This window comes from Herpailurus yagouaroundi, unplaced genomic scaffold (assembly GCF_014898765.1).
Source record: "Herpailurus yagouaroundi ecotype Mexico unplaced genomic scaffold, PumYag 160, whole genome shotgun sequence".
NCBI lineage: Eukaryota > Metazoa > Chordata > Mammalia > Carnivora > Felidae > Herpailurus > Herpailurus yagouaroundi.
The window spans coordinates 19,731,655-19,759,249 of record NW_024412401.1 but is presented as its reverse complement, the minus strand read 5'-3'; the positions used below and the strand labels follow the sequence as shown (position 1 = coordinate 19,759,249).

The 27,595-nt window shown below is 46.3% G+C and overlaps 1 protein-coding gene across 6 annotated transcripts in view; it reads left to right on the top strand.

Annotated features, from left to right (window-relative positions):
- Window positions 1-27,063, top strand: part of FAM219A (family with sequence similarity 219 member A) — a 54,171-nt gene extending 27,108 nt beyond the window's left edge. For 2 of the 6 annotated variants that reach the window (XM_040481508.1, XM_040481511.1), the window contains exons 2-6: window positions 19,411-19,510; window positions 22,518-22,620; window positions 22,845-22,925; window positions 23,535-23,589; window positions 24,136-27,063. In XM_040481508.1, coding sequence (XP_040337442.1) covers window positions 19,411-19,510; window positions 22,518-22,620; window positions 22,845-22,925; window positions 23,535-23,589; window positions 24,136-24,294 — 498 coding nt within the window. In that variant the 3' untranslated portion in view covers window positions 24,295-27,063. The remainder of the gene's footprint in view (window positions 1-19,410; window positions 19,511-22,517; window positions 22,621-22,844; window positions 22,926-23,534; window positions 23,590-24,135) is intronic. The other 4 variants (XM_040481512.1, XM_040481514.1, XM_040481513.1 and 1 more) reach the window with 3 other exon arrangements.
- Window positions 27,064-27,595: the final 532 nt, after the last annotated feature.

Sequence of the window (27,595 nt, the reverse complement as noted above, 5' to 3'; positions counted from 1 at the left end):
AACTAAAGCTGGAAGACTGAAGAAATGCAGACCACCAAGGCTCTACTCATTCTTTCAGCTCTGATCCACTGTTGCCCAGGGGTCCAGTCAAGGATGTGTCTGTCTCCTTCCTGGATAGGCTAGAAATCCAATCTAAATAGCCATCTACAGCAGCTCCCTACTCCAGGTGGCCAGATGGGAGTTCCAGAACACTGTTGTCTCCCAAGACCTTTACACAGTGGCCAATTGGTTCTGGGGTCACTACAGTTGGTGTGGCTGGCTCAGGGACTGGCTTTGGAATAGGATTTGGTAGCTTTATATCATTGGCTATGCTAGGACCTATCTCTCAAGCAGCATCTCTTCTCCTATGTTATTCTGGGCTTTGTCCTGTCTGATGGCCACCTTCCTCATCTTCTTCACCATGTGTGGGTCTGTGAGAGGCACCTACCCATCCCTGCTGCTTCAACTCCAGACCATGCCTGTACTAGAGTGAACTCAATTTTACTGTTAAACACAGTATTTCTCTAAACCTCCCCCTCCCACTACCAAAAAAAAGTTGAAAAACAGACCCAGTGAAGTTAGAAATTTGATCATGATTGCACAGATAAATGGCAGAGGTAGAACTTACTCTAAAACTCATACTTTTAACCATTTCACTATATTGCCTCTTACCAACACTCATGCACATGCACACACACACGTGCACACACATACAAAAGGGCCTAGGCTGTGTGCCAAGGGCTATAGATGGTGGGATTAAGGTTTTCTTCTTCTTTTTTTTCTTCTTTTTTCTTCTTCTTTTGTGCTTATCTGGAATTTTTATAGTGACAATGTATTCCTCTTGAATCCAGAAAAAGAAATATTTTATTTATTTAAGTCTTAAGTTTTGGTACTCTTTGCCAGATTTCCGTAATATCCATGGTGAGAACAAAGCAGATACATTGTGCTAACATGCAGACAAAGGAGACTATACCATCTCTGTAGCAGTACAGGCTCTGCAGTTACAGAGCAGAGAATCTGGCATGTGTGTATGTGCATGCATGCATGCTTGTGTGTGTGTGTGTGTGTGTGTGTGTACAAGCACATGTGTGCAGTGGCCACTGAAGTGAGGAGAGGAATGGCTGATCTGTCTGAAGATGTGCCACATGGAGACCTCTTTCCTTTCCCTATGACCAGCCACCTTGCCTGAGCCAGACCCATTTAGTCCTGAGCTTCCAGAAGTACTACAAGATACTTTTCACATACACCAAGATCCTTAATCTCAACCTTATAATCACTTGTTGAAAATCTGACTAGGGAGCCAGGCTGCTGGCATGAAGCCCAGGCTGCAGCTATATAGAATGACTTGAGTCACTACTTCAATCAATGGGTCCAACCATTTAAGGTCAGTGTTAACTGGCATGTGGAGCTTTTGTTCAGAGACTCCTAGGTCTTCAGGGGGTGGCAGTTCAGGACCCTGGATAGCTCCTAGAAGAGCCCAGTCTCTGCCAGGTCTGAAAAGACTAGGTGCCTGAGTCATTAAGGCCCTTGCTTCTTTAATTTTGAATAGCCTTCCTATACATGTCTCTGGCTTCTTCTGTCTCCAGGATCTTCCCTATGAATCCAGGGACTCCCCCTTATCCTTTCCAGCCCTTGCCCCACCTTCTTCCACTCACATCTAGCCTGACCAAACTCTCTCTGTTGAGGTCACTATCACTCTGAAGGTGAAATAAGCTTTCAAGACAGCATCTGAGCTGTCCCTGGTTAGGGTCTCACACCCCAATACCTCAGAACTGTAGAATTTTGGAGGGATGGTAAGAATCTAGTGGAACAAGGGAATGTTAAAACGACTTTTGTCTCTAATACATCTGCATTCCCATCTTTAATCTGGTATGTGAGGCAGGGGAAACTAAAGAGAAGCACTGAGCAGATTTCAAGGTCTGAGGCTGGAACGTTTCATGAGCTATCACTGTACAATCAGCCTGGCAGTGGTGTACACTTGTCTTAAATTGTTTTGGATTTGTTGTTGTTGTTGTTGTTGTTGTTGTTGTTTTTAGGGTAAGAGCGTTGACATAAGGTGTATAGGGGCAAGTGTAGCAAATAGAAACAGAAATGAAACTAGTGAGTCTGGAGGTTCTAAGCCTGACACCCTCACCCTAGCCATGCACTTGGACCCTAGGCAGAAGAGAGGTAATATTGTAGAGGGGTTTCCCTCCTGATTCCCCAAATCATCTAGAGGAAGGGTGTGTGAGGAATCTGGAAGGGCAGAGGAATCACAGTCACCTACTAGGGATTGGATTTTCTAGTTGATAGTTCCTTTTCTACTTCCAGGCCTCTTCCATAGCTAAATTAATCAAAGCCAGCAAATGAGGTTACCGTGTTCTCACTTTGATTGCCTCGGCTGATGAGTAAGGAGGGAAGGTAGGTCTACCTGGATTGAGGCTGAGTGAAAGCACTAAGGATCCTATCCCTCCCAACAACCCTTGCTCTGGGCCTTGTGTAAGGCTCTCCTCCATTGCTTTCTTCACCTCTCATACTCTTAGATCCCTTATTGGAAGAACTGTCTGAACTAAAAGGCCATTACATGCTTTATACCCCCAAAGAACCTCCTGGTCAAAGAAACAGGTGCAAAAGCAATACTAAACCACCAGAGAACAGCTGCAGGCTCCTTCTCTTAACACTGGACAGTCAAAATGGGACAGGCAAGGGCAAGGAGGAGAAAAGAGAATATGGTGTTTGCTGAGCCATGAGTAGACCTGACAAGAGTTTGGGCTGGAAGGACTAAGGCTGCCTCCACTCTACCTGAAGAGATTTGTCTGGATAATACTCCTGAAGATGGGAGTATTAACAATGTAGTAACTAAGTTATGGATGGAAAGATGTTCAGAGGATCTAGATCCAGACTGTCCCTCAGCCAGGCCCCTCTCTTGCCTGTGGAAACAGTGTTTTCTAGCTTCCAGGAGAGGCCCTTGCTATGGGATTAAGCACAGGCTATTGACATATAAGCAAGCCTAGACAAGAAACAAGAACAGATGAGGACTCTGTCAGATCCCAAGAGAGTTGCTTGTGTTGGTTTTTGTTCAAGTAGAACAGGCCTAACCTCAGCCAGAACTTGCTTTTGGCCTGTTTTCTCAGGGGCAAAGCCTTCCCCATGTTTGCCTTCCTTAACAGAGGATGCTCTGTATTCATTGTTTTATTAGGAGCAGTGATTATGTGACCACAAACCTTACTAAATTAAATACAGTCCTGAGCATTCAGAAGAAGAAAAAGCTCAGGACTCAGGGGAAGGAGCAGCTGGCTAGAAAGAAGAGTCCACAAATTCTAATTCCTGGGCTGCCATCTGGCATTGACCTGGGACAACTCATTTACTCTCTGCCCTGGAGGCTCTTTCTGGGATCTCAGGGCCTGAATAAAAACAGACCTGGGAACTCAGAGAGTGAAATGACCTGTCTAGACTCTCTAAGTCAGTGTAGTTCACAGGCAAACCTGGAATCCACTAAGCCCTACTCTCCAGCCAGAGGCTGTGCTTACTGTTCAGGGAGGTTTCTTGTATTTTCCTTTGCTGTCTCCTTGCCCTTATGTATGAACTCCCAAACGTTCCCATGCCTTGGGTGGCTCACTGCCTGGTACGCATGGTTGTAAGCCCCAGGTTGTCAAAACAGACAGGATCAGAGCAGCCCTGCCCCTATCTCCCTCCAAAGGATTTTCTGATGGTTTGGTTCCAAGCTAGCTTCCCACTCCTCTGAAACTTGATAATAAGAGTTGGGTCTTACTCATTTGATGATGATGTATGTATATCAGCAAGCAAAATATGAGCCTGGACCTTAAGTCTCAAAGAAAGTTGTGTGTGCTTAGCTGTTGATCAGCCCCCACAAGTAGTCAACCTGGAGTTGAGTTGCTGCATTGGCCATGGGCCTTAAGTGAGTTTTAACTAGGCCAAACCTTCAGGCAAGCAAGGGAGTAAGTGAGGATTTGGGGACTCCTACTTTGGCTCTTCTCCAAAATAACTTCCTGGAAGGCAATCTTTCAGCCCCTAGGCTTACATAGAGAAGTGGCCCTACAAAGAGTACACAATACAACATCTGTCTGGGACACCATTAGACAAGGCCCTGGCACAACCTGGCAGGCCACTGGACTTTTGCCACCTCTGTTTCAGAAAGAGCCTTGCTGTGGCTCAAACCAAATAGAAAACAATCTGTTTGTCTATTATCAGATCACAGCCCTTCATTCTCTATGCTAGGCACTGGGAGGACACAGAAGAACTAGGCATGGTCCCTGCCTTCGTGAACATTTGTTAAATAAATTATGCAAGTATTCACTGAAGTAAAATTTGATAAGTACATGAAAGAAATGGAAGGGGGTAGTGCTGTGAGAGTATATTATAGAGGGACCTAACCTATCCTGGTATTCATGGGAATTTTTTTTTCTTAATTTTTGAGAGAGAGAAAGAGACAGAATATGAACGAGGGAGGGTAGAAAGAGAGGGAGACACAGAATGTGAAGTAGGATCCAGGCTCTGAGCTGTCATAACAGAGCCTGATGCAGGGCTCGAACTCGTGAACTGTGAGATAATGACCTGAGCTGAAGTCGGATACAACTGACTGAGCCACCCAGGTGCCCCCGTGCGAAGCTTTTTATAAGAGATGATGTGTCAGCTGAAGCCTGAAGGAGAAGTAAGGTGTAGCCGGAAGGGGAGCATGAGGCAGGAAGGCTCTTCATGCTCCACCAGCAATGAAGACCAGTGATGCAAAATGTAGTAATGGGGGCGGGTGGGGAGAATGACACAGGATTAAGTTGGGGAAATGAGAGGAAAAGTAAGTGACTACTTCTTTGCCACCATTTCTAGCCCAGTCTGAATTGCTCCTTTCAAAAAAAAAAAGGGGCTGGTTGAGACCCACCCAAACTGCTATGGCATACCCCCCCCCCCCCCCCCGCCCAGGGGAGGCTGGTGCTTCTTCCATCTCCCCAACACAGGGGATTTTCATAGGAATGCTCAGAAGAGGCACTTTTAGTCCCAGCATAGGGTTCACACAAATGGAGGGGTCTTCACCTGGCAGCGTGGCTCAGAGGAGGGGGGGTGGACAAGAACTTTCCCTACAAATCCTCTCTGTATGTTTTTCCAGTGCTTTGAACTACTTATTAATCTATGACAGAAGCCATTTCCTCATTTTGATGGTTCTGCTGGGAATTCTGCCCCATCACCCCCCTCCTGTGGTAGATAAAAAATGTCAGCTTTCAAGATTTTATACTTGGATTTCAGAATCTAAATTGCATTACTACATCCAGTGAGACGGCGCCATTCCCTGTTCCTATCTACGTGCTCCAGGCACCATGAGGCTGATAACATCAGCGTGTCGAAGCAGCTCGATCCAGACAATTTGCAGCTGGCTGGGGCTAGGGCAGAGGGGGTGGGTGGCAAAATTCTCTCAGAATCCAGAGCAGCCCAGGGTTGACTGGATTTTCAGGTTCTTTCTACAGACTATTAGTTCTCCTATCTGTAGAGAGAGAGTTTGTCTTGGTCCCACCTAGATGTAACAAGGAATTGTAAAGTACTCTCCTAAACATTGATAGGATAAAATCACTAAAAGCCAATGCTCAGGTTTTCCTTGGAGTGAAAGATAGAAGAGAATAGAGGGGAGAGTAGAAGTCATAATATGAACAAGTGAAATTGGGTGTCCATATAGAATCCAAAATACTCCTGGAAATGGTTACTCTGTACTTCCTTGAAGCCCTGATGTGAGGCCTTGTAACTAACCTTCTGACTGTCATTAGCTTGTGAAGTACATGAAGAGAAAGCATTGTTCCCCTGCCAGGAAACACAGGAACTTTTTGAGTTTCTTTTCTAATTGTAACCACGACTTAACTCTACAGAACAAACATTCCCTTCACAGCAAAACTTTTTAACTTATTGGGTTATTTTAAATGCATCAAATGGCATAAAACATTCATTCAACTCTGGCAGCATTCACAGATCCATTTTTGTAAATAGCCAAACAGGCTCTTCATCCTCAAAACGTGATGTTTTCAAAGCGTAGTCAGCACCCAAGATCAAGGCTTTGGGAGAAGTCAGTCCAAATTCACTGAGCTTGCCAGTGCTAGGGCAAGCCTGGCTTTCCTGCTCACTGCCCACTCACCCACAGGTTCTGGTGTTTGGATGGAGGAGACAGAACTAGAATCTACCCCCAATTGTAATTATAGATATATTCTCTTACAGTGGAGGTATGCAGTTTACTGACTCCATTACTATACCTCAGGGATGCATCGATAATTAAGTCAAATGATTATTTTTAAGATTTTATTTTTAAGTAATCTCTACACCCAACATGGAGCTCAAACTTACAACTCCAAGATCAAGAGTTGCATGCTCTACTGACAGACAGCCAGGTGCCCCTAGGTCAAATGATTCTTTAGTTTTACTTATGTTTGTTTATTTTTATAGAAAAGTGTTATTGAAGGTTTAAAAATGAAAAATCATGATTACTACAGAACCATGATCACTTGGAGTATAGTTTCCAATGCTAAGCCTCTCCTGGATGTCCATGGTTGGTGGAGCAGGTGTTTCTCCTAGAAAAAGGTCAATGCAGGCTTCTCTCCACTGACCTGGATTCCCAGGGTGCTCTTGTTAGGTTTGTGCAGGCCTCCTGCCTAAAGGACTAGAAGTCCAGGGTTTTTGCTGCTTTTTGCCATGGCCTGGGGAGAATGACCCAAGGCTAAGTCATGGGACTGTAGTGCAGCCAGAACTCGGGCAGCTACAACCCACTCCCACTCAGTTTGCTGTTACTTTGAGGTTGCCCAGGCCCTGGTCAGCCTATCTTGCCTTCAAACCACCCTTGCCCACAATTCCTAAGAAATAGCAGACCTGCCATGGTCTCGACCACGGCTAGATTTCTCTACTAGGGCTTCTCTTTGGGGAGTCTCAAGCTTCCCAAGGATCAGACCCATAATACTGAGAGAAAAATAGAGTTTTTGCTGAAATGTCAGCAAACCACAGAAGAACCTGTGTCTTGAATTCTCTTTCTTGACATCTTCAAACATCTGGCCCTTCTCCACTGTCTCCTACCTTTTAGTTTCAACCATCCTCCACTCCAGTCTCTCTTGTCAAATAAGAGCCCCTTCAGCACTCTGGTTCTGGTTCCTCCCTGTTTTACATTATCCTTCTCAAAACCTTATTCTTCCCAGACATCCATGACACCAGGCTCTCTTTGACCCTCTGCTGCTCTGACCTGGGCTGTCAGTTCTCTTCTTCCTACCCCTTCAACACTTCAATGTTGGTGTTCCCCAAGTTCTTTTCTCTGATCATGCATATTTAGAGGTGCCCCCACACACACACACACACTGAGGAAACCTGGAATCATCTTTGTCTAGGTCTTTCCCCTCAAACCCAGATCTAGTCAGCCACTAAGGCCTGGCAGTATGACCTTGATGTGTTTTTCTTCTCCAGTCCTATTATTTTCCATTAAAGTCCAAAGCCCCTGAATGTGATTTACAAAGCCCTTCATGATTTTAAGCCTTCCTCCAATTCTAGTCTCATCACCTGCCATTTCACCCTACCATTTAACATTCTAGCAAAATTGAGCTATTCTTTTAGCCTGCCATGTAGTCATGTGTGTCTTCCTCCCTACTCCTTTCTTTTCTTTCCCTACCTCTTTCTCATCTGGTTCTTATCTATCTCCTACTCATTCTTCATGCCTCAGCTTTCTTTGGAGAAGTCTTCCCTAATTCCCCAGGGTGGAATAGGTCCTTCTGTTCTGTATACAGACAATACTCTATACAAACCTCTGTTGTAGCATTTGCCTTATTATTAAAAATTATCTGCTTATTTATTTGCCTTTTGTACTGGCCTTTAAGCTCTTCATGGGTAGAGATCATATTATCTTTATATCTGTAGCACCTAGCACAGTGCCTAGAATATAAGTGCCACTAAAATTTAGGACCAGAACTGAATTGGTGGCTGAGACTCTTTCATCTCCATTTTTTTAATGTTTATTTATTTTTGAGAGAGAGACAAAGTGTGAGTGGGGGAGGCAGACAGAGAGGGAGACACAGAATCCAAAGCAGGCTCCAGCCTCCAAGCTGTCAGCACAGAGCCCGATGTGGGGCTTGAACCCACAGGCTGCAAGATCATGACCTGAGCTGAAGCCGGTCGTTTAACCAACTGAGCAACCCAGGCACCACTCATCTCTTTTTTTTTTTTTTTTTTTTTTTAATTGTCCTCTGCTTTTCTCTCCTGGGCTCAGGACTCTCAGTCTGTAGTGCTTTTTCTTGCCTCCTGCTTTCTGCTAGTCTGTCTCTGTCTATCTCTGTCTCTCTCTGTCTTGAGCTATTGAGTGCTTCAGTGACTCCAATATTTCCTTCCTATGGAGAACTTTTTGAGCAGGAGGTTACTAATCAGAAAGCATCCATGCCATTTTCTAAAGAGGAGCTTCAAGTGTGTGCAGATCACTGGAGATATGATGAGACTACTAACAGCCTTCCAAGTGCCTGCTTTATAAGACAACAGTCCCACAGCTGTGTAAGTTCTGATGTGTTATTAATCTCATCTCTTTATCTGATGTCTCTAAGAAGGGGTTGGGTATAAGAAATGACAACTTAGATTCAAATTCTAGTGCTAACCACCCTTCAAGGTATGATTTTGAACATATTACTTGATATAAGCTGGTTCTTCAGTTTGAAAATGGGAATGGTATTTACCTTACTCAGTCTTTTAGGATGATTAAATGAGATAATATATTACAAAATACCAAGCACCATTTTTGTACATATAACAAAGTAGCAGGTATTCAAACAATATTAACTAAATGATCTGCTGAATTCCAGATGAACCACACCTGGTCTGCATTGTTCTGAACAATTCTCTGCCTTCGTGCAGCCAGAGCTCTTAGCAGACAGAGCAGCCTCCCCAACTTGAGCTTTGGGTCATCTCTTCTCCTCCTCCCCCACCAAACCATTGTCCTGTCTTGGCACTAAGAGTATAAAACCAAATTAAGGTGGGTACAGAGGGCTCTTTTAGAGGCTTTCTGGGGATGGTGTGGATGTAGAAAGACTGGCCTAGAACCTTGCTATTCAAAGTGTGGCCGCTGTACTAAGAGCATTGGTATCACTTGAGAGCTTGTGTGAAAATGCAGAAACTTAGGTTCCATTCCAGACCTACTAAATTGGAATCTGCATTTAAACAATATCCCCAGGTTATTTGTATGCACATTAATGTTTAATGTAGGAAAGAAGCACTTTCCTACAGGCACATACATAAGCTAGCAGGTATAGAGGGATGTAGGCTATGCATGTATGTCAGAACTGTCTAGAAGACATTAAGGCTGCACAGGTGGGGAGGAGCTATGAGGGAGTATAGTCAGAGCAAAGGAGGTGTTCCTCAGAGGTGTGGGCTACAGAACTGTATGGGTGCTCTTTGGATAGGTATTGGTTTTTTGTTGTTTCAGGGCCCCTTCCTGTTGATACCTCAGGAATGAGATTGTACCTTTGAGTTAGCTGGTTAATGTCACTGCACCAGCCAGAGAATGACAGGTGAGTAGAGAAAGGATCTCTACTACCCTGAGCCTGGGAAGACCCTCCAGCAGGGACCCCAGGACAGATGAATATTGTTTAGCAGATGGATATTGTTTCCCTAGAGAGATACATAATCAGCAACCGGCTAGCTTCACTGCTGAAAACTTGCCTTGAGTTTGTGCTAGGTTAGAATCTCCCTTCCTGCTACTGTTCTACCACCAACTGCACACACTTCTCTGTCTCTGTCTCTGTCTCTGTCTCTGTCTCTCTCTCTCTCTCTGTCTCTCTCTCTCTCTCTCTCTCTCTCTCTCTCTCACACACACACACACACACACACACACACACACACACACACTTAAAAAAACTGACTTGGGGCACCTGGGTGGCTCAGTTGGTTAAGCTTTCAACTCTTGATTTCAGCTCAGGTCATGATCTCACAGTTCGTGGGATTGAGCCCCGCATTGGGCTCTACACCAACAGTGCAGAGCCCACTTGGGATTCTGTCTCTGCCCCACCCTGCCCCTCAAAATAAGTAAATAAATTTTTTAAAAAACTGACTTAACAGAAACTCAGATAGGGGATTATGAGTCTTTGTAGAGTTAACCCTCTCCTTCCCCTCTCTGACCTCCTTCATTGCTGGGCTGGGCCCTGAGCCTCCAGGAACCTGTAGCATTGACCTCTCTGCTGCACAAAGCACACCTGGTGGGAGTGACTGCAGGCTCTAGGCTTGTTTAGAGTCAGTAGGGTTTGTTTTACCAGAGCCACCATCTCTCCCTCTTAAGTACTCTTAGGACTCTGGATCCCTTTTTGCTTTCCCAATAGAAACACTTCCCAACCATCCACCTAGAGTCTCTTGATCTTTCTTTGTGGGAGAGTTGTTTGTGCATCTCAATGGTAAGGAAAAAGCCCTGTTATACCCACCCCCCCACACAAAAATAGAGTAGGCTGAATGCCTGATAGCAACAGCAACTAAAGGTAGTTAGAATAGAGTCCTGGCCCTACACTCAACTGTCATTGCTCTTGCCAGCCACTTAATAGGTGAGCCTGTAGTTTCCCCAGGTTCCTGCCCAGGCCCAACCCTCTACATCAGGGAGGGTAACAAACCTTTACCACCATCACTTTCTCCTCTGTGCTTCTACCACCCTTTATGCATTCCTCTCTCTCATGCTGCTCTGTCTGCTTTAAATGGGCTAATATGTGTTTCTGTCTTCTTTTTACCATTAGACTAAAGTCTTTTTGCAAGAATCAGTATCTTTCCCTCCCCAAAGTACATTGTTCCCTGCCTGCCCCATGTTGATATTCAGTGACTATCAAGTTTTTTAAACAAGTGGTGAACTTACTGATGTTTAATTATTAGGAGGGCAAAAGGAAAGAATAGGAGACTGCTCTGTCCACAGAGCTAAGCTTTAGAACTGCAAGTTGTCTTTATGAGCAAAAAGTGGTGCTTGCCAGTTATAATGAAGGTTAGAAGAACAGATTGAAAAGATGAGAAAGGATGGGGGTAGGAAATGCCACAGAAGGGAGAAGCTGTTTGATACCAGCCCTAAGTCCATTGTTCACTTGTTCACTGCAGACAGGTAGCTCTTTACTCTTCCAAGGCCAGAGGAAAAGGATCAGAAATGGCAGTTGTGTGAGGACATCCCATAGACTGCCAGACTATTTATTTTCTTGGGAAAACAAGGATTCCAAAAGATTCATGAACCAGGGCAGGGCAGGCTCGGTCCCTTGAATAACTGAAGCTTACCAAATACCTTCCAGTGAGATTTGGGACCAAGATCCATGTGAAGATCCACAAGTCAGGCTGGCCTAGACCAAATGTTAATATCTGTTGAGATTTCTCCTGCTTCAGCTTCCTACCATGTATAAGGCTGAGGGACTAGTCTCAAAGACTCTCCAACCAAATGTCCTCTATTTGTAGGCAGCATCTACAGCATCTAAAGTAGGGCAGCATCTTTCTTCGATGTTCTGAGCCTCCTTTCTTACCTTGGGGAACTATAATCCACATCCTGGAAGGAAATTGAAAGATCCTCCAGACATGCTCCCTAAAGCTTTGTTAGCCCTGAATATCTGATGTCCTTTTCCCCCTCCTCTGGGTCCTGCCTAAGCAGAAGGCCTCCAGAAACTCAACTCAGAATCCCTTGGCCCTTATGACTCCTTTGATTTTGGAATCATTTCCTTGCCCCTCTCCTATGAAAGGCCTCATCTCCAAAGTCTGTGTTGGCTGAAACTGAAGAAGAATGAATGAATGAAAGAAAGAAAGAAAGAAAGAAAGAAAGAAAGAAAGAAAGAAAGGAGGGAGGAAGGGAGAGAGAAAGGAGAAGGAAGGAAGGAAAGAAGGAAGGGAAGGTGGATGGAGGGAGGGAGGGAGGAAAAGGACCTCCTTATATCCACTGCCCACCCTCACACATTTTCTCCTTCTGCCTTAGGCCCTACCAGTCTATCTTTTATTTTCTTCAACCTTTTTCATAACATAAAATTAGCCATTTTAACCATTGTTGATCTATTTTTAAAGAACTTTACACCTTCACCCCTTTTTCCATTGAGTGAGATAGTCTTTCCCTAAAGATGTTGAAATGGGAGCTGGAGGAGGTGTGGCAGGATAGCAAGCTCAGAAAACCCTCTAGGTCGCAAGACTGTATAGGCCAAGACATGTGTCTCTAGCTGATCCAAAATAGGGCATCTGAACATCTGGCTCAGGGGATAAGCTTAAGGATAGGAATGAAAGTCAGGAGCTAGGTGAGGCGAGGCCTCCCAGAGGAACCAAGATTTTTCAATTTCTGGCTCTGGTTTCTACCTCCTGGGTCACGAGGCTTGTCCCCTAGGCCTTTATGCACAGGCTTCCCTCAAGCCACAGCTGCTGTAGTGGGTGTCCCTGAGTTGAGGTATTTGTCCTTTCTCCCAAACAAAGGCTTTTTAGTCATAGGGTTTCTAGGGGAGTAAGAGTGGGGAGGAATAGCAGAACATCAATCTAGGACAAGAAATCCTAACCATGAAGGAGGCAGAATAGGATTCTAATTCTTTTTTTTTTTTTTTAATTCACTGACCTCTTGTCTCCCCATTTAAAAAAGAGTTCTAGTTCTAGTTCTAGTTCTTTACCATCCCAGTACTAGTTTCAGATCTTTCACCATCTTTTTTTCCCCCCTGAGTAGTTTCTGAGCTACTTTTGAAAACTAAATAATGGGTAAGGGAGTAGGAGCTGCCATTCTCAGTGGGTTAACTCCAGAGCCATTTTGGTTGATTTTCTTACCCCAAGTCTGAAAGCAAGGGATACTCATTCTGTGAAGTTTGCCTCCTGGCTCTGCAATTAGTCACGGTTCCTATAGCTGATGTACTGTCACAGGCCAAGGACCAGCTGAAACATGGTGGCCAGCCATCAGGCAGTACTGTGCCCATTTAGAGTTTTTCCCAAGCTTCAGTGTAACAAAGTCTTATCTCCTCTTATTCTTAATTGGTGGCCTCAAGTCAGGCATATTTTGTCTGGCAGATGATTCCATTCCAGAGGGAATTCTATTCTTTGAAAGAAGTTTCCCCAGAGGCAACCAGGTAAGTAAGAACTGAGGCACAGTTCTCTTATAAGATGATGGATAGATGTGATGACCTGAAATTTCCTGGCACACAGTGAAAAATAAAATATTAAAAACCAGCTATAGCCCTTTGTCATGACTAGAGGCATTGTAAATTGGAACAGTCCTTCGGGAAAGCAGTTTGATGATATGTATCAAGAATCTTAAAATTACTCCTGCTTTTTGACTTTGTAATTCTACTTTATTTAAGAAATTACCCTAGGGGTGCCTGGGTGGCTCAGTCGGTTGAGCGGCCAACTTCGGCTCAGGTCATGGTCTCGTGGTCCGTGAGTTCGAGCCCTGCGTCGGGCTCTGTGCTGACAGCTCAGAGCCTGGAACCTGTTTCAGATTCTGTGTCTCCCTCTCTCTGACCTTCCCCTGTTCATGCTCTGTCTCTCCCTGTCTCAAAAGTAAATAAAACATTAAAAAAAAAAAGAAATTACCCTAAATGTAAATATATATGGATTTCAGCATTAGTATTATTTATAATAGTGAAAAATTGCAAACAATCTGAATGTCCAAAATAAGTGAATGGTTAAAAAGTTATTATACATGTCCTTTATGGAGCCATTACACTGATGATTTCAAAAACTATGTCAAAATATGGATAGTTGATTATATTCCAATACTAATTTTCAAAAATACAGAATATAAGATACAGTTGTTTTTCTGTATGTTGTTCTATGCAGGTATTATAATGACAGAATTCAACTCAAACTAGTTTAAGCTAAAAAGAAAAGTAGACTAGGGGTGCTTGGGTGCCTCAGTCAGTTGAGTTGAGCATCCAACTTCAGCTCAGGTCACGATCTCATGGTTGTGAGTTCAAACCCCACATCGGGCTCTGTGCTGACAGTTTGGAGCCTGGAACCTGCTTTGGATTCTGTGTCTCCCTCTCTCTCTCTGCCCCCCCCCCCCCCCTGCTCATGCGTGCTGTCTCTCGCTCTCTTTTTTTCCCCCATGTGAGTGGGGGAGAAGCAAAGAGAGAGAAGGAGACACAGAATCTGAAACAGGCTTCAGGCTCTGAACTGTCAGCACCGAGCCGGATGTGGGCTCAAACTCAGGAGCAGAGAGATCATGACCTGAGCTGAAGCCAGACGCTCAACTGACTGAGCCACTCAGGTGCCCCCCAAAATTTTTAAAAAAGGAAACTAGGGGTGCCTGGGTGACTTGGTCGGTTGAGCATCCAACTTCGGCTCAGGTCATGATCTCGGTCTGTGAGTTCGAGCCCCACATCGGGCTCTGTGCTGACAGCTCAGAGCCTGGAGCCTGCTTTGGATTCTGTGTCTCCCTCTTTCTCTGCCCCTCCCCCGCTCATGCTCTGTCTCTCTCTATGTCAAAAAAAAATAAACATTAAAAAAAATTTTTTTAATGAAACTAGACTATAAGGACACTAGGATTTCTCATAGTATTCAAGGGTAGATGTGCCCTACAAACCTTAGAAGGGCAGAGAAAGTTCTAGAACCAGAGCCTCTGAAGGACTTTCTCTATCTCTTGTGTTTGCTTCTTTCTGAACATCAGCTTTATTCTTATCTCCCTGCCCAGTGGCTTTCTCTACTACCTAATCTACAGTCTTGAGCTTTACCTCTCCTCTTGGTCCCACTTCCTATTCTGGGGGAGACCCTGATTGGCTCCACCTGGTCCAAGCAAGGGTGGGACCTGGAACCCACCCCTGTGGACTATGAGGAGAAACACCAGCTTCCAGAGAGGGAAACCCCAGAGTGTTGCTACTGTGGTATACACACAAGATTTAAATATACTAGGACATTTACAGAGGTTGTCTCAAGGTAGTGAAACTAAAAATTATTTTTAGGAAATTTAGCACATATTACTTTATAATAGAAAAATCTATTAAGCTTGCCATGGCTAGGCTATGATTGTTATTAGGTCTGGGGTGAGCAGAACTCTTCTCCATTTTGGTTCTCTCGATGAGGGCCACCACAAAATACTACAGCTTGGTGGTACTTGTTTTTGGTAATGAATTTTATCAAGTTGTTTAAGGAAACAGATAAGTCTCAGTTAATCACAGGACCAATTTAAGCTCTCAAACTCTAGCTGTAGCATAAAAATCCTTCCTTCTTTTTGGTTAACTTCGCCTTGACCCATTGAATCTATTTCAGTTTTCATTTTCCCAAGAATTAATGCTTGGGGGTGAGGACAGAGGTTACCTTTCTTGTGGGAAAGCTAAAATTGAATTGTGTCTCTACCTCGACTCACTCATGCAGTCTACAAGACAAAGGCAAAATTGTTCAGCACCACGGAGAGCGTTTTTCATCCTGTCAACCAGATCAAGGGCAGGTGAAAAGATGCTAGAAGCCCAGCCAGTCTGATCTCCTTACACTTCCGGCTAGTCATCAAGTACCCCCATTCCCCCCAACCTCTTACTATTCAAACCCTTCCTTTACCTATCTAGGCTTTTAGGAATGAACTCCCTTAACTTTCTACCCGCCTTTCTGCCTCCATGTTATTTGCATCCCTCACTCATATTCACCCATCTTCCATTTCAGTAAGTAGCCTTCCTCCTCTGGTCCAAGGCTCTGTTTCCATCTCCTCCTCACAGACCATGACCTACGAAACATCTCCTTTTCTACCTAGCTTCCTTCCCCTCCATCTAGGACATTGGTCAGGTGTCCCACAGTTTCAAAGAAATTCTTCAACTCCAGAGTTCCCTCTGGCTGTCATTTATTCTCATTCCTTCTCTTCTCCATCTAGCTCCTTGAAAAAATATTCATGTTCACTGTTTCTGCTTTCTCTTTTCCTATTCCTTCCTAAATCCTCTATAATCTGGATTCTGTTCCTACTCTTCAACTAAAACTTTTTTGAGGGCACCTATGACTTCCTTATTTCCAAACATTGTCTGTATCTTCTGGGACTCAACTGGTTTTTTGACACTGTTGATAATTATTGGGAGCTCCCTAAGGATGGGGCTCTTTTCCATTTATATTTATGAACCACAGGCCTGCCATTGATAAATAACTGAAGAAAATGTTGCATGTTAGAGTAAGGAGAGAGAGAAGGCAGAATGCTCCCTGGTCAGGCCCCTCCTCATCCTGTGGAGGGAGTACTTTTTCCATAAATACCTCCCCACGTAATCTAGGACCCAACCTGTGTGATGCTAGGGCTGCATCTGTGAGCCAGTCACCCCTAGAACATACTGTCCATGATTGTGTGGGCCTTATGGAACCTGTACTAATAACTTTATAACTAGCACAGATGTATTACTCAATATGTACTATACTGAAGTGCTTACATATATTAACTCATTTTAACCTCACAAGAACATTTGACATAGGTATTAAAATTAGTCCCATTTATAAATAAGGAAACGGACACCCAGGACACCTAAATGGAGGTGGACATCTCAAGATAAATAAACATTTTAAAAATTAAAAAAAATATATAGTTGCATGCTCTGCTGACTGACCCTGTCAGGCACCTCAAATTAATGGATTTTAAATTTTTTTTTAAGCAGGAGAACTGTTTCTCCAACCAAAATTTTATAGAAAGGCTAGTATATAAATGAAATAAAAGAGTATCTCCATTCTCCATACTCTTGCTTCGCTCTTGGACTCAGCCCCACCCACGACACAGGGTTCAGGGAACACAGTTTAATGAAAATCACTGGACCAGGCTAACTCTAAGGATTCTCCTAGCACTTTTGCCTTCCTCTAATTATACTGGCTTTGCACTGGCCATTAGCCTATATATCCTGTCCCAGAAACAGTGAGACTGGGCTATTAATCATTTCTGCAGTCTGTGGAGAATTTGTTTGAAGGGTTGTAGAAACATGGGTTGCTGTTAGAGATGCATTTCAATGTCTGTCTCTGCTGAGTGTTTAATAATTTTGCTAATCCTCACTCTAGTTCCTGGATCTAGCTAACTCCTGTCAGATGTCCTTGGGGGGCATTTTAAATTCTCCCTGATTTCTTGGAGCCAGACATTTCCTTCTGCCTGGATTTTCTCTGATACTTAACATTCATGAATATTTCACATTTAACCTGATTACATTTCCATGTGATGGTCATGGTGCATTGACTGTATTTCTCAGGGAAGACATACAGAAAGCCCACAGTAAAGGCTTGAATTTTCAGGCACAGTGCCAGATATCTTTGTTCTTGCCACTAAGATGGCCTATCATGGCCAGTGACAGGTGAGATGCTGTATGGTGGACTTTGCACAGGACTTCTCAAGCTTAGGGTTCTGCACCCTGGCTTATAACCCAAAGGAACTGGTGGTTTCTCTCAGGGATCAAAAGCCACCAAGACCTGCCCAGTGGTGGCAAGGACCAAATGTGGCTCTCTGTGACCAGAATTGCTCAACAGCTTCCCAGGCCCCACTCAAACTCTATCCTCTGCATAGTCTCCTTCCAATGTTACCATTTCCATCCAGTACCTCCAGCCTGAGAGAAGCAACTCTGATGAACTCACCTGGACTGAAGAGGGAGAGGTGCCTGAGGGGTTCATGTGTTTAAAGTCAGCCCCAGGGAAAGGACAGTGAGACTTATATGGATTGATGGGAGCGTTACGGAGAAGATGCATGATTGGGAAGTCCATAGATTTAGAATGTTAATGCAAACTGTAGAAGACATCAGGGCTCCCCAAGGAGAGAGAGGTGGGCTGAGGGCAGGACTCTGTGGAAGAGACAAAGGGCTGTGGGACAAGATGAAAATGATAGTTAAGGAGGCAACATGAGTGAAGGAGAACAGTGTCCTCAAAGCCAGAAGAGGAAACCATATCCAAATGGATGGGATATGTGTATCATGTGAGAAGTGCTACAGAAAAAGTAATGTGACTAAGGAAATTGGAAAGGTGCCAATGCTTCCCTGGTAGGGTCCCTCAGGCATGTTTATTGGCTTTACCCTTTAAGAAGCCATCAGTCTGCTTTGAGAGTGAGTCCTAACTATGGCCTAAGGGGAAAGCCAGAACCCAGCTGTCAAGTCTTCATGCCCCCTGCAGGTAGCACCTCAGAGCTGTTTTGGCTGCAGAGAGGTATGTCAGGGCCACTAGAGGCCTGCTTCTCCAAGTTTTCAGGGGACAAGGGGACAAGTGCTATCCATAAGGAGTCTCTCAAGAAGGAACTGAGACAAGGAAGCAGAGAATAAAGGATTGGAGAGGACTGCAGCATGAGAAGTTGCCTGAGATGGAGGCACTGCAGCACCCCGCTTTTTCTGAGCCCTGTCCCCTACAATACCAGCTAAGGGGTGGGGGTCAGAGTAGAGGAGAGAGGCCCAGGTTCTGCCCTCAGGAGGTCACATACCACTGTGGTGACAACAGCCCATCCAGGGTCTCTCTGGATGGCCTGAAGGAACACAGGCAAGGCCAAGATTTCCCTCCCAAACATTCTAGACTTTTTCTTTTCCCCTTGATGACAAGCATGTTTTCATCCCCCCATCTCATTCTAAATGCAACAGAGGCTACCATAATGGTTATATGTCCTTCCCTTGCTGGGTCACTCAGATCCCTGAACCTGACACTGTAGGACCAATCCTGGGGCATTCTACCTGTCTGTCTGCTGTCTGCATCTCCAGAAGCAGAACAGGCACAGCCTTGGGTACACTGTGCAATTTTCAGACCTTGGGCATACCATTCTTTAGTCCTAGGCAGTTTCTCAGGGAGAATGCGAATGACTCCAGCCCCTTCCAACGGACTAAAGCAGGGTAAGCCAGGGCCCTAGACCTTGTAGTAGAGGTTTGGCATGTTTAAAGGAAACAGTGAGGCTGGATTACTGAGCAGCATAAGACTAACTGGTCACCAGCTAATTTGCTTGTTATTCATCTTCTAACCTACCATACCCGGCCAACATTTCAGGTTCTCCAGGGGATACTGTTTAGGACTTATCTGTGAAATGGAGAAGTCCTCATGAGAATTCTTTTTGTCCAGTGGCTACAGCCTTAAAGTCTGGCCTGGCTTGCCCAGTCAGTTCTCTGGATCCTGTGAAGGGACCCATACAATGCTAGAAAAAGAAAGTCTATCTTAGGGAGCATCTACTCTGACCTTTATCCAGACTTAAACTCATAGCAACCTGAAAATACCTTACCAAACAACTGCATAAGAAGAGCTCTGAAGAACAGGGCAATTAGTATGGGAGGTTGAACAAAGAGATCCTGTGGGTTAAAGGAATCACAGTAGGCTTTCTAAGAGGAGGCTGGATCACACAGGACTTTGAAGAAAGACACCCAGGTGAGTGTAAGTGGGGCTGAGATTCATGGCTCTTTATACCCAGTTCAGGGTCTTCCTTCCAGGGTATATGGGTCTGCCCTTCCCTCCTCAAATCACCTGCCTACTTCCAGGGGTTAATGCCCCCAAAGTATGGGTGGGAGGACCAGCTTCAGGGCTGAGAGCAGCCCCTTTTCACTTCCTAACAATTCTGTCTCTGCTTTCTCCTCACAGGACCCAGCCGCCGCCTCCATCTCAGACGGGGACTGTGACGCCCGGGAGGGTGAGTCAGTAGCCATGAATTACAAACCATCCCCGCTCCAAGTGAAGCTGGGTGAGTGTGTCTGGGGGGTGAGGGAGATGTGGGGAGTGGACAAGGTGCTCTGGGCTGGGTCTGCAATGAGGTGGCACAAATAAACCAACTCAGACTAGATGATTCCAAGACTCAAGCCACCAAGTCATTGGCACTACCAGACACCTTATCTCCTGCAAGGCAAAGAAGGAAGTCATAGTCCTCTGCAGTGCCTGAAGCTCTAGGAGGCATCTCTGAGGCCAAGAAGACTCCAGGTGTTCCAGGGATAGCTGCCATGGAACCCCAGATAGAGGATTAGAAGTTCCACCAAACACTACACAAGGCTGGGAAGAAGCTGCCTTAGAAGCAGGGTGTCAGTTACTATGTTTAAGGGGTAGAAAGGAGTAAGGATCCCAAAATCTAGAAACTGAGATCCTTTCCCCATTTCTTCCTCACCCATCCGGAGATCTCAAGGTCTAGTTGGCTCCTTTTTGGAGGGGGGTTTCCCTTGGTTTTTTAGTAAGCCCAAATATCTCTGTACCCCCTTACCCTTGGGGGCTTATTTCATGTCCACTCTGAAATCAGTCTCTGTTGCAGCCTGCTTCTTTGAAGTCACTTGGCTCCCAAGCACTGCCCCTACCTCCTGCAGCTGCTGTTCTCACTTCACCCTACACCTAACACTGCCTTTCTCCCTTCAGGGACCAAAATTTTGCTCACCAAAGGCTGCTGCTATAACAGACTTACTAAAATTTGGTTTCATGAAGAGGAATTACAACACAGTGCATCCAGGAAGGAGTTTATAATTAAATACAACGTATCAGTATCCTTCAAAACTTCTCTGCCATCCCTGCCATCCTTTTGGCCATTTTCTCCTCAGACTCCAGCTGCCCGCCAAATACTGGACCTTTCATCGGTCCTGGGAGCCTTTCCCCATTCATTGTAAAACTTCTCCCTCTGTAGCTGCCAGAACTCCTTTTCACAGAATACTATTCTTTTATTCAGCTTTGGGGTTTTTTTTTGTTGTTGTTGTTGTTCTTGTGGTGTGTGTGTGTGTGTGTGTGTGTGTGTGTGTGTGTGTGTATTTGGTGTATTTTTGTTTTTGCTTTTGTTTTGTTTTTGGTTTTTACCTTGCTTCTCTCATTCCAGACTATATCCAGGGATCTCCTCATGCTGTTTTTCTAAACAAGAGAACAGTTCTCTCAGTGGAATTTGTTCATCTTCCCAAGACACCAGACTCAAAACTGCAACCAGTTTTATTTGTTCATTACTGTTTAACAAGTATTTTAACTTCTCCTTTTACTCTCCCTCACCACATTCTCCTTCCCAGAGACAATCATTCTAAGCCTTTTTAGTTTTTCTTGTTTTATTTTCTATTTTAACACAAGTGGTATCATACTGTGCACATTTTTCTAAAACGTTTTTTGTTTCTGTTTTCCACTTAATGCCTTGGAGCCCCTGCCAACGTCAGTACATAGAGATTAAGTTCACACTTTTTTTTAAGTTTATTTTTTAATTTTGAGAGAGAAAGCATGCACACATGCACACTCATGAGCAGCAGAGGGGCAGAGAGAGGGAAAGAGAATCCCAAGCAGGCTCCACACCCAGCACAGAGCCTGATGCAGGGTTCTATCCCACCACCATGAGATCACGACCTGAGCCAATATCAAGAGTCACATGCTTAACTGACTGACCTACCCAGGTGCCCCTAACTTCACACTTTTAAATGGTTGCACAGTAGTCCATACTTTGGTTTTTCCAGTTTATTGTTTGCATTTTTTTCACTATTTCAAACATGCTTTTAAAATAACACTTTTTTTCCCCTCCCCATTATATTACCACCAAAGCTCCTCATGAAAATTCACAACCTCGTCCCAGTTGGACTCACGATAATCACCACTGGGAACTTTAAGGCAAATTGCACCCCCTAGAGTCATGGAATGGTAATGGCAGCTGCTGCCTGCTGGAAAGAAGCTGGGAAAAAACTGGAATCAGATGAGCAGTGGCAGAGAGAGGGTCAGAGACTGAGATATGAGAGACTAAGAGACATGGAGATCAGGGGAAATTTCAGAGTCACAGTAGCTGGAAATTCCCATTCCATCCTTCCTCTCTGGAGCTAGTAGTTATTTTATGAGAGCTTTCCCCTAGTATCCCTTTACACTCATCATCCCTTTTTCCACATCTGGGCTTAAGATGAATAGGAAAGGGTAGACAGGCCTCCTTCAGGACCCAGGCAGCTACTGGCTACTGGTAACAGTGCCACATACTAGGCAGAGGGTCACCTGGTGACCAGCTCCATGGATCTGGTAGACTCTAGAGCCTTGGAGAACTCAGAGGCTGGCACCACAGTCAGAAGTATAGCCAGAGGAGCTCCCCAGCCTCCTGCCCCTCACCCAGCTAGCCACATTCTGCCCCTCTCACTCAACAATTTCAGTTGCTCATTTGGCTTCTGCATTAATGCCAAACTCCTGTCTGGCATTCAAGGCCTTCATGCTCTGGGTTGTAACCAGAGCCCCCAACCCCTTAGCACAGGACCTAAGACATAATGGTGATGGATGGTTTTTGAATAAATGCCTGAGTAAATGTATCCTAATTTTCTAACCTGACCTCCCTCCAACTTCACTCCTCCATCCCATCTGGAGCCATACTTATTCTCTTCACTTCTAAATGCATTTTTGTATATGCAATCCCTCCTTCTTAAAATGCCGTCCTCTCTCCTCTGCAAGAAGCCTTGACTTCTCCATCCTTCTCCTTCATCACTCCCTCTCCAGCCTTTCTTTGGCATCAAGCACACACTAACTGCCCCACATTGGAGTACAGCTCCTGGAAGACAGGAGTCAGCCTCTTCCTGTTGCCCCTCACTATCTGCCTCAGGTTGTGCAGGGCCAAGTACTGTCTCCACCAAGCAGCAGGGCCTGGAGTTGGGATCCCTGCCTCAGTTCCTAGAGAAGGAAGGGGTTTCACAATGGAGGCCCAGCCCAGCCAGCCCTGAGCAGTGAGGTAGGGTGGCCCTGGGAGCAGGACACAGCTTCCTTCCCATGTTCTCCTGCAGAGAAGCAGCGGGAGCTGGCCCGGAAGGGCTCTCTGAAGAATGGCAGCATGGGTAGTCCCGTCAACCAGCAACCCAAGAAGAACAATGTCATGGCCCGGACAAGGTAGAGGCCCCCCAATCCCACCTGGACCCTGCCAGTCAACATTTATTTCTGCTGGTCCTACGCTTCTCCTTCTTCCCTCCCTCCTCAGTCCCAGTTCCTCTCTGAGAGGAGAGTCTCAACAGGATCCAAGGGACAGGGGGGAGTGGTGGGTCAGGGCCTAACCCTGTTCCTCACCAGGCTACATGCTCCAGTTGCCAATCCAATCCCCTAAATTTTCTACCCAGGCTTGTCGTCCCCAATAAAGGCTACTCCTCGCTTGACCAGAGCCCAGATGAAAAGCCACTGGTCGCCCTTGACACGGACAGGTGTGTACAGGGATGTTGGGGCAGCCAGGCAAGCCACAGAAACTTGTGTGAACATACAAGTGGGCTGTACAGGCCATACCTGCTATATTGTCAGAACAATTGGGTTGTTCCTCAGATAGCCAGGAGCTCTCCAAGGATGAATCCTCCAGGGAATGGAATTTTTTATCTGGAGGTGGGAAGAGCAGAGAGAGGAAAAGGGGATTGGTACAGTCTGATGCTATCCTGGGACAAGTGATCCAATAGCTGCCCCCTTGAATAGGCCCTGATTCGATGTTCCCTGCTGCTGGGAACACACCTGGCTACGCTTGAACTTTGGGAAAACCCAACAAGCCATGGGGGGTTTGAGACTAGAAAAAAAGGTGAGAGGATGGGGGCAAAGGGTGTACAGCTCTATTTAGGAGGAGGTTAAGGGTGGCAATTTTAGAAGGGTGGGGCTAGGGAAGCTGAGCATTTGTGTGGCAAGCACAATTTTTATTTAGATCTGTTATTTGAAAGCATAGGGGAGGGGTATTAGGTATTGACTAAGGGGTTAGGAGGTAGGATGCTGGGAGTTTTAATATTTAATATCAGGGAATCACTACCTCTCTGTCTTCTTTCTTCCACCACCAGCGATGATGACTTTGACATGTCCAGATATTCCTCTTCTGGCTACTCCTCTGCTGAGGTGAGGCCCCACTCCTTAGGGCCCTCCACACACCTGAGCAGGACCACCTCCATCCAGAAAAGGGGGTGCGACCAACACCAAATCACACCCTGAGGGGAGCAGTGGACAAAGCTAGGTGGAGCCTCATGGGAGTGGGGCATAATGGGGCAGGGCCTGGGGTGGGACAGTGTCCAAAAGAACCTAGAGGCTGTTAAAACACTGGCCTCAAGTGTGGAGAGCCCAGTTTAGGGCTTGAGCCTGGGGTTAGAACAGGGTTATTAAACAGAATGGAGTGTGAAATACAGGCTATGCTTTATGGGGGTCAGCCAAATAGAGACAGAAGTTGCCCCAAGAATGGGATGCCCTTTGTAGAGAGGTGGGGCATCCAGGATGTACCTGTAAGAAGTGAGACCAGAACTTAGGCTGGGGCCTAAGGAGTGGCAAAGCCAGGCGTTTCGGTGATCTGGGATGGGACTGAGTTAGGTGCAGTTGGCCTGGGGATGCAGCCGGCTGTGGGTGGTGCCTCGGGATTGCCCTGAGCCTGACCTCCCTCCCCTTTGTCTACAGCAGATCAACCAAGATTTGAACATCCAGCTGCTGAAGGACGGCTACCGGTTAGATGAGATACCTGATGACGAGGACCTGGACCTCATCCCCCCCAAGTCCGTGAACCCCACCTGCATGTGCTGCCAGGCCACGTCCTCCACCGCCTGCCATATTCAGTAGCGGGCGGGGCATTTGCGGCCGCCTGGGGCAGGGCCCCCGAGGGTCAGGCTGGACAGGGTAGGGGCCAACCCCTCCCCAGCTCTTCTGCCTGCCCCCGGCCCTGTGTCCCTACAGCCGCCAACCTCGTAACAGTCATTGCTTCCTCCTATGGTAGGACGTGTACCTCTGTGTGTTCATGGAGCCGGAGAAACCAAAACCGGGTCTTTCTCCATCCCGGGGGCTGAGGAGCGGTGGGGGCTGTTTGTTCAGTTACTTGGGGGACCTTGCCCAGCACCCTGCCCCGCCTCCCCAAAGCTGCAGTAGGGTAGGGGAGAGAAAGGACTAGACATCAGGGAGGACAACACTAATGGGTGGGGGAGGGATCACGAAGCCAGGGGCTTGGCCCCACCCCAGTGAAGCCATGAGTCCCCCAGCCCAGTCTGACAAGGAAAGGGGCTGGGAGGGAGAAAGGTCCAGGGCTGTGGGAGCAGGGCCCAGCACCTCAGAGCCCCTTCCACATGCCCCCTGCCGGCCCATATAACTTTTTGTGTTTCCCCCTCATCTCCAGATGGGAAGCCTGGCAAAGCTGCCCAGTGGAATACTGCCCCATCCATAGAATCACTGCCTTCTTCCTCCTTTTTGCCCCATTCACCCCATTCCGTACTCTCTGGGTCATGGAGGAGGGTAAGGTGGGCCTTAGAGATAGGCCAGAGTTTGGGGTGATATGATCTGTCCTCACCCACCCCCCAACCACTGCATCTATTTCTCTGCCGACTCCTCCCATCCCCTATGCTTCTGTTCATTGGTCTCCATCCCAGCCTGGAAGCCGGAGGTAAGGCTGGGCCCCGAATGCCCCATTCCCATCTCTCTCTAGCCCAAGATCCCAAAATGCTGCTTCCTAGTAAGAATCTTCAAGGAAGCAAGTTTAGGAGAATATAGTGGTTGCATTGCATGTTTACGGTAGGGAGAACCTGGCAGAATGGGTGTGTGTCTGAGGCTGGCAGGGCATGTATCTGTGTCTATGTGTTGGGAGAGGTCTGTTTCTGTCACAGATGTGAGTGTCCGTGGTGGGGAAGTGACTGTGTGGTCTGTTAACAGTGTAAGAGGCTGCTCGGCAGTGGACTGAGAGCCCTGGACCTGAAGTCAGAGGCTGGGGTTGTGGCCCTGGCTCTGGCACCCTTTCTGTGATCTTCAGCAAGTCACTTGTGTTTTCTGGGCTTCAGTTTCCTCAACTGTAAAATGAGCAGTGTCTGAAATTATTTTTAAGATCTTTTCAAACCTAAAGGAATTTCTTCATAGGAATTTCCATAGAGGTGTGTAGGAAGGTCTCTATGTGTCTTTGAATGCACCTCATGGGCATCCTGAGTTGTATGTCTATGTGAAAAGGAGAGGGGAAGTTCCTAAGGGACCCGTGTATGTTTGGGATCTTTTTGGGAATACATGTGTGTGTGTCTGTGAACGTGTATGTGTGGGAGGGTATATGTTATGTGTGTAACTCTGTGAAGTGTCTGTGAGTCAGAATGTGTGTACTGCTGCTTCTGCTGCTGGTGCTGGTCGGGGGGAGAGGGCAGAAAAGCTGAGGATGAAAATCAAGAGCGAGGAGGTTACCAGGCCCACCCACTACTCCCCACCCCCGCCAACTGGGCATTGTAGACCTGCCCCTGTGTGAAGAAAAATGAAAGCACAGATAGCCTAAGACTGCTCAGGCTTCATGCCCACAAGCCCTATATCCAAGGACCAGGGTATACACTCCCCATCCCTCCATGCTGACAACCCACACATGTTGGTGTATCCACTCTCATATGTACCACTCACGTGCTGCAAGCATGCAAGAGGACACATGTACAGCCCACTCCCTGGATGTCATTCCTGGAAGATGGGAGCTGAAGGAGGGGGAAGGTAGTGAGAAGAAAGAATGAGGCTGCTGGCTTAGGAAGGGTAGCACCTCTCTGTGCACCACACCTATGGACTGCCAACTCCAAAGTTTTGAGGTGCAGCTCTCTACCTTCAGTTCCTCCAACCCATCCCTACCTCCTCTAGCAGCGACCCTGGTTAAGTGGTGAGAAAATGCCAAAGGGAGGCAAGAACAAAGAAGGCACTTGCAGGGCCTACAGGGTTCGTACTGGCCCCCATCTGAGCCTATCTCTCCCATCCTGGTCAGCATCCCCATCCTGTCATCTGGGCCCCAGAGCCAAGCTTCCTACCACTACTACCATCACCCTGGGCTCCCTGATTCACCCTTCTAGAACATGGGTACCTCCTCTTTTCTGGACAGGGCCCCCATGAGGGCTCATATAGATTGCTGCCTTTGCTGCTGACTTGCTCTATGACTGGCCCACTGCTCAACCTCTCTGGCCCTGAGAAATCAGGGAAAAGCTCCCTACCCACAGGACATACTAGTTCCCTGGCAGGCAAGGGCTTCCAACTGAGGCAGTGTACAAGTGGTGGAGAGAAGTAGGAAGCTGGCAACCAGCACCTTCTGGGTCTAGGAGAGTGTGTGGTTCCCTCCTTCCCTATCTGGGATGTTGGAGGGGAGGAATCGAGGCCTTAGCTTGCCCCCCTGTCATCCTTCCCCCTTGTAGATACTGCCTTAACACTCCCTCCACCCTCAGCTCTGGCTGCCAACCAGCCAGGTTTCTCCGTGCTCACTAATTTATTTCTAGGAAGGTGTGTGGAAGACATGAGCCGTGTATAATATTTTTTTTAACATTTGCATTGCAGTATTGACCATCATCCTTGGTTGTGTATCGTGTAACACAAATAATGGTATTAAAAGCATCAAATAAGCCAGCCTCAGCTCCCTACCTGGGTTGTGGGCAAGGGGAAGGTGGTCTGGGAAGGAGAGAGAACTGATTCTCTGAATACACATTTCAGTCTGCCTCCACTCATGGGTTCGAGGCCAGGCCTGCCACTGACCTTCTACATGACCCTGGACAAGTCGCTTGATGCCTCGTAACCTCCATTTCTCTTCATCAAAGTGAGAAGTTTGGCCTAGAAGATCTCCAGACACCTTCTGAACTCTTGGGCTTGGAAGTTGGGCTTTTTTAAAGAGGCTTGAGGTGGGGCGCCTGGGTGGCTCAGTCGGTTAAGGGTCTGACTTCAGCTCAGGTCATGATCTCGCCATCCGTGAGTTCGAGCCCCACGTCAGGCTCTGTGCTGATGGTTCAGTGCCTGGAGCCTGTTTCAGATTCTGTGTCTCCCTCTCTCTCTGACCCTCCCCCCCGTTTATGCTCTGTCTCTCTCTGTCTCAAAAATAAATAAACGTTAAAAAAATTTTTTTAAATCAATCAATCAATCAATCAATCAATAAAGAGGCTTGAGG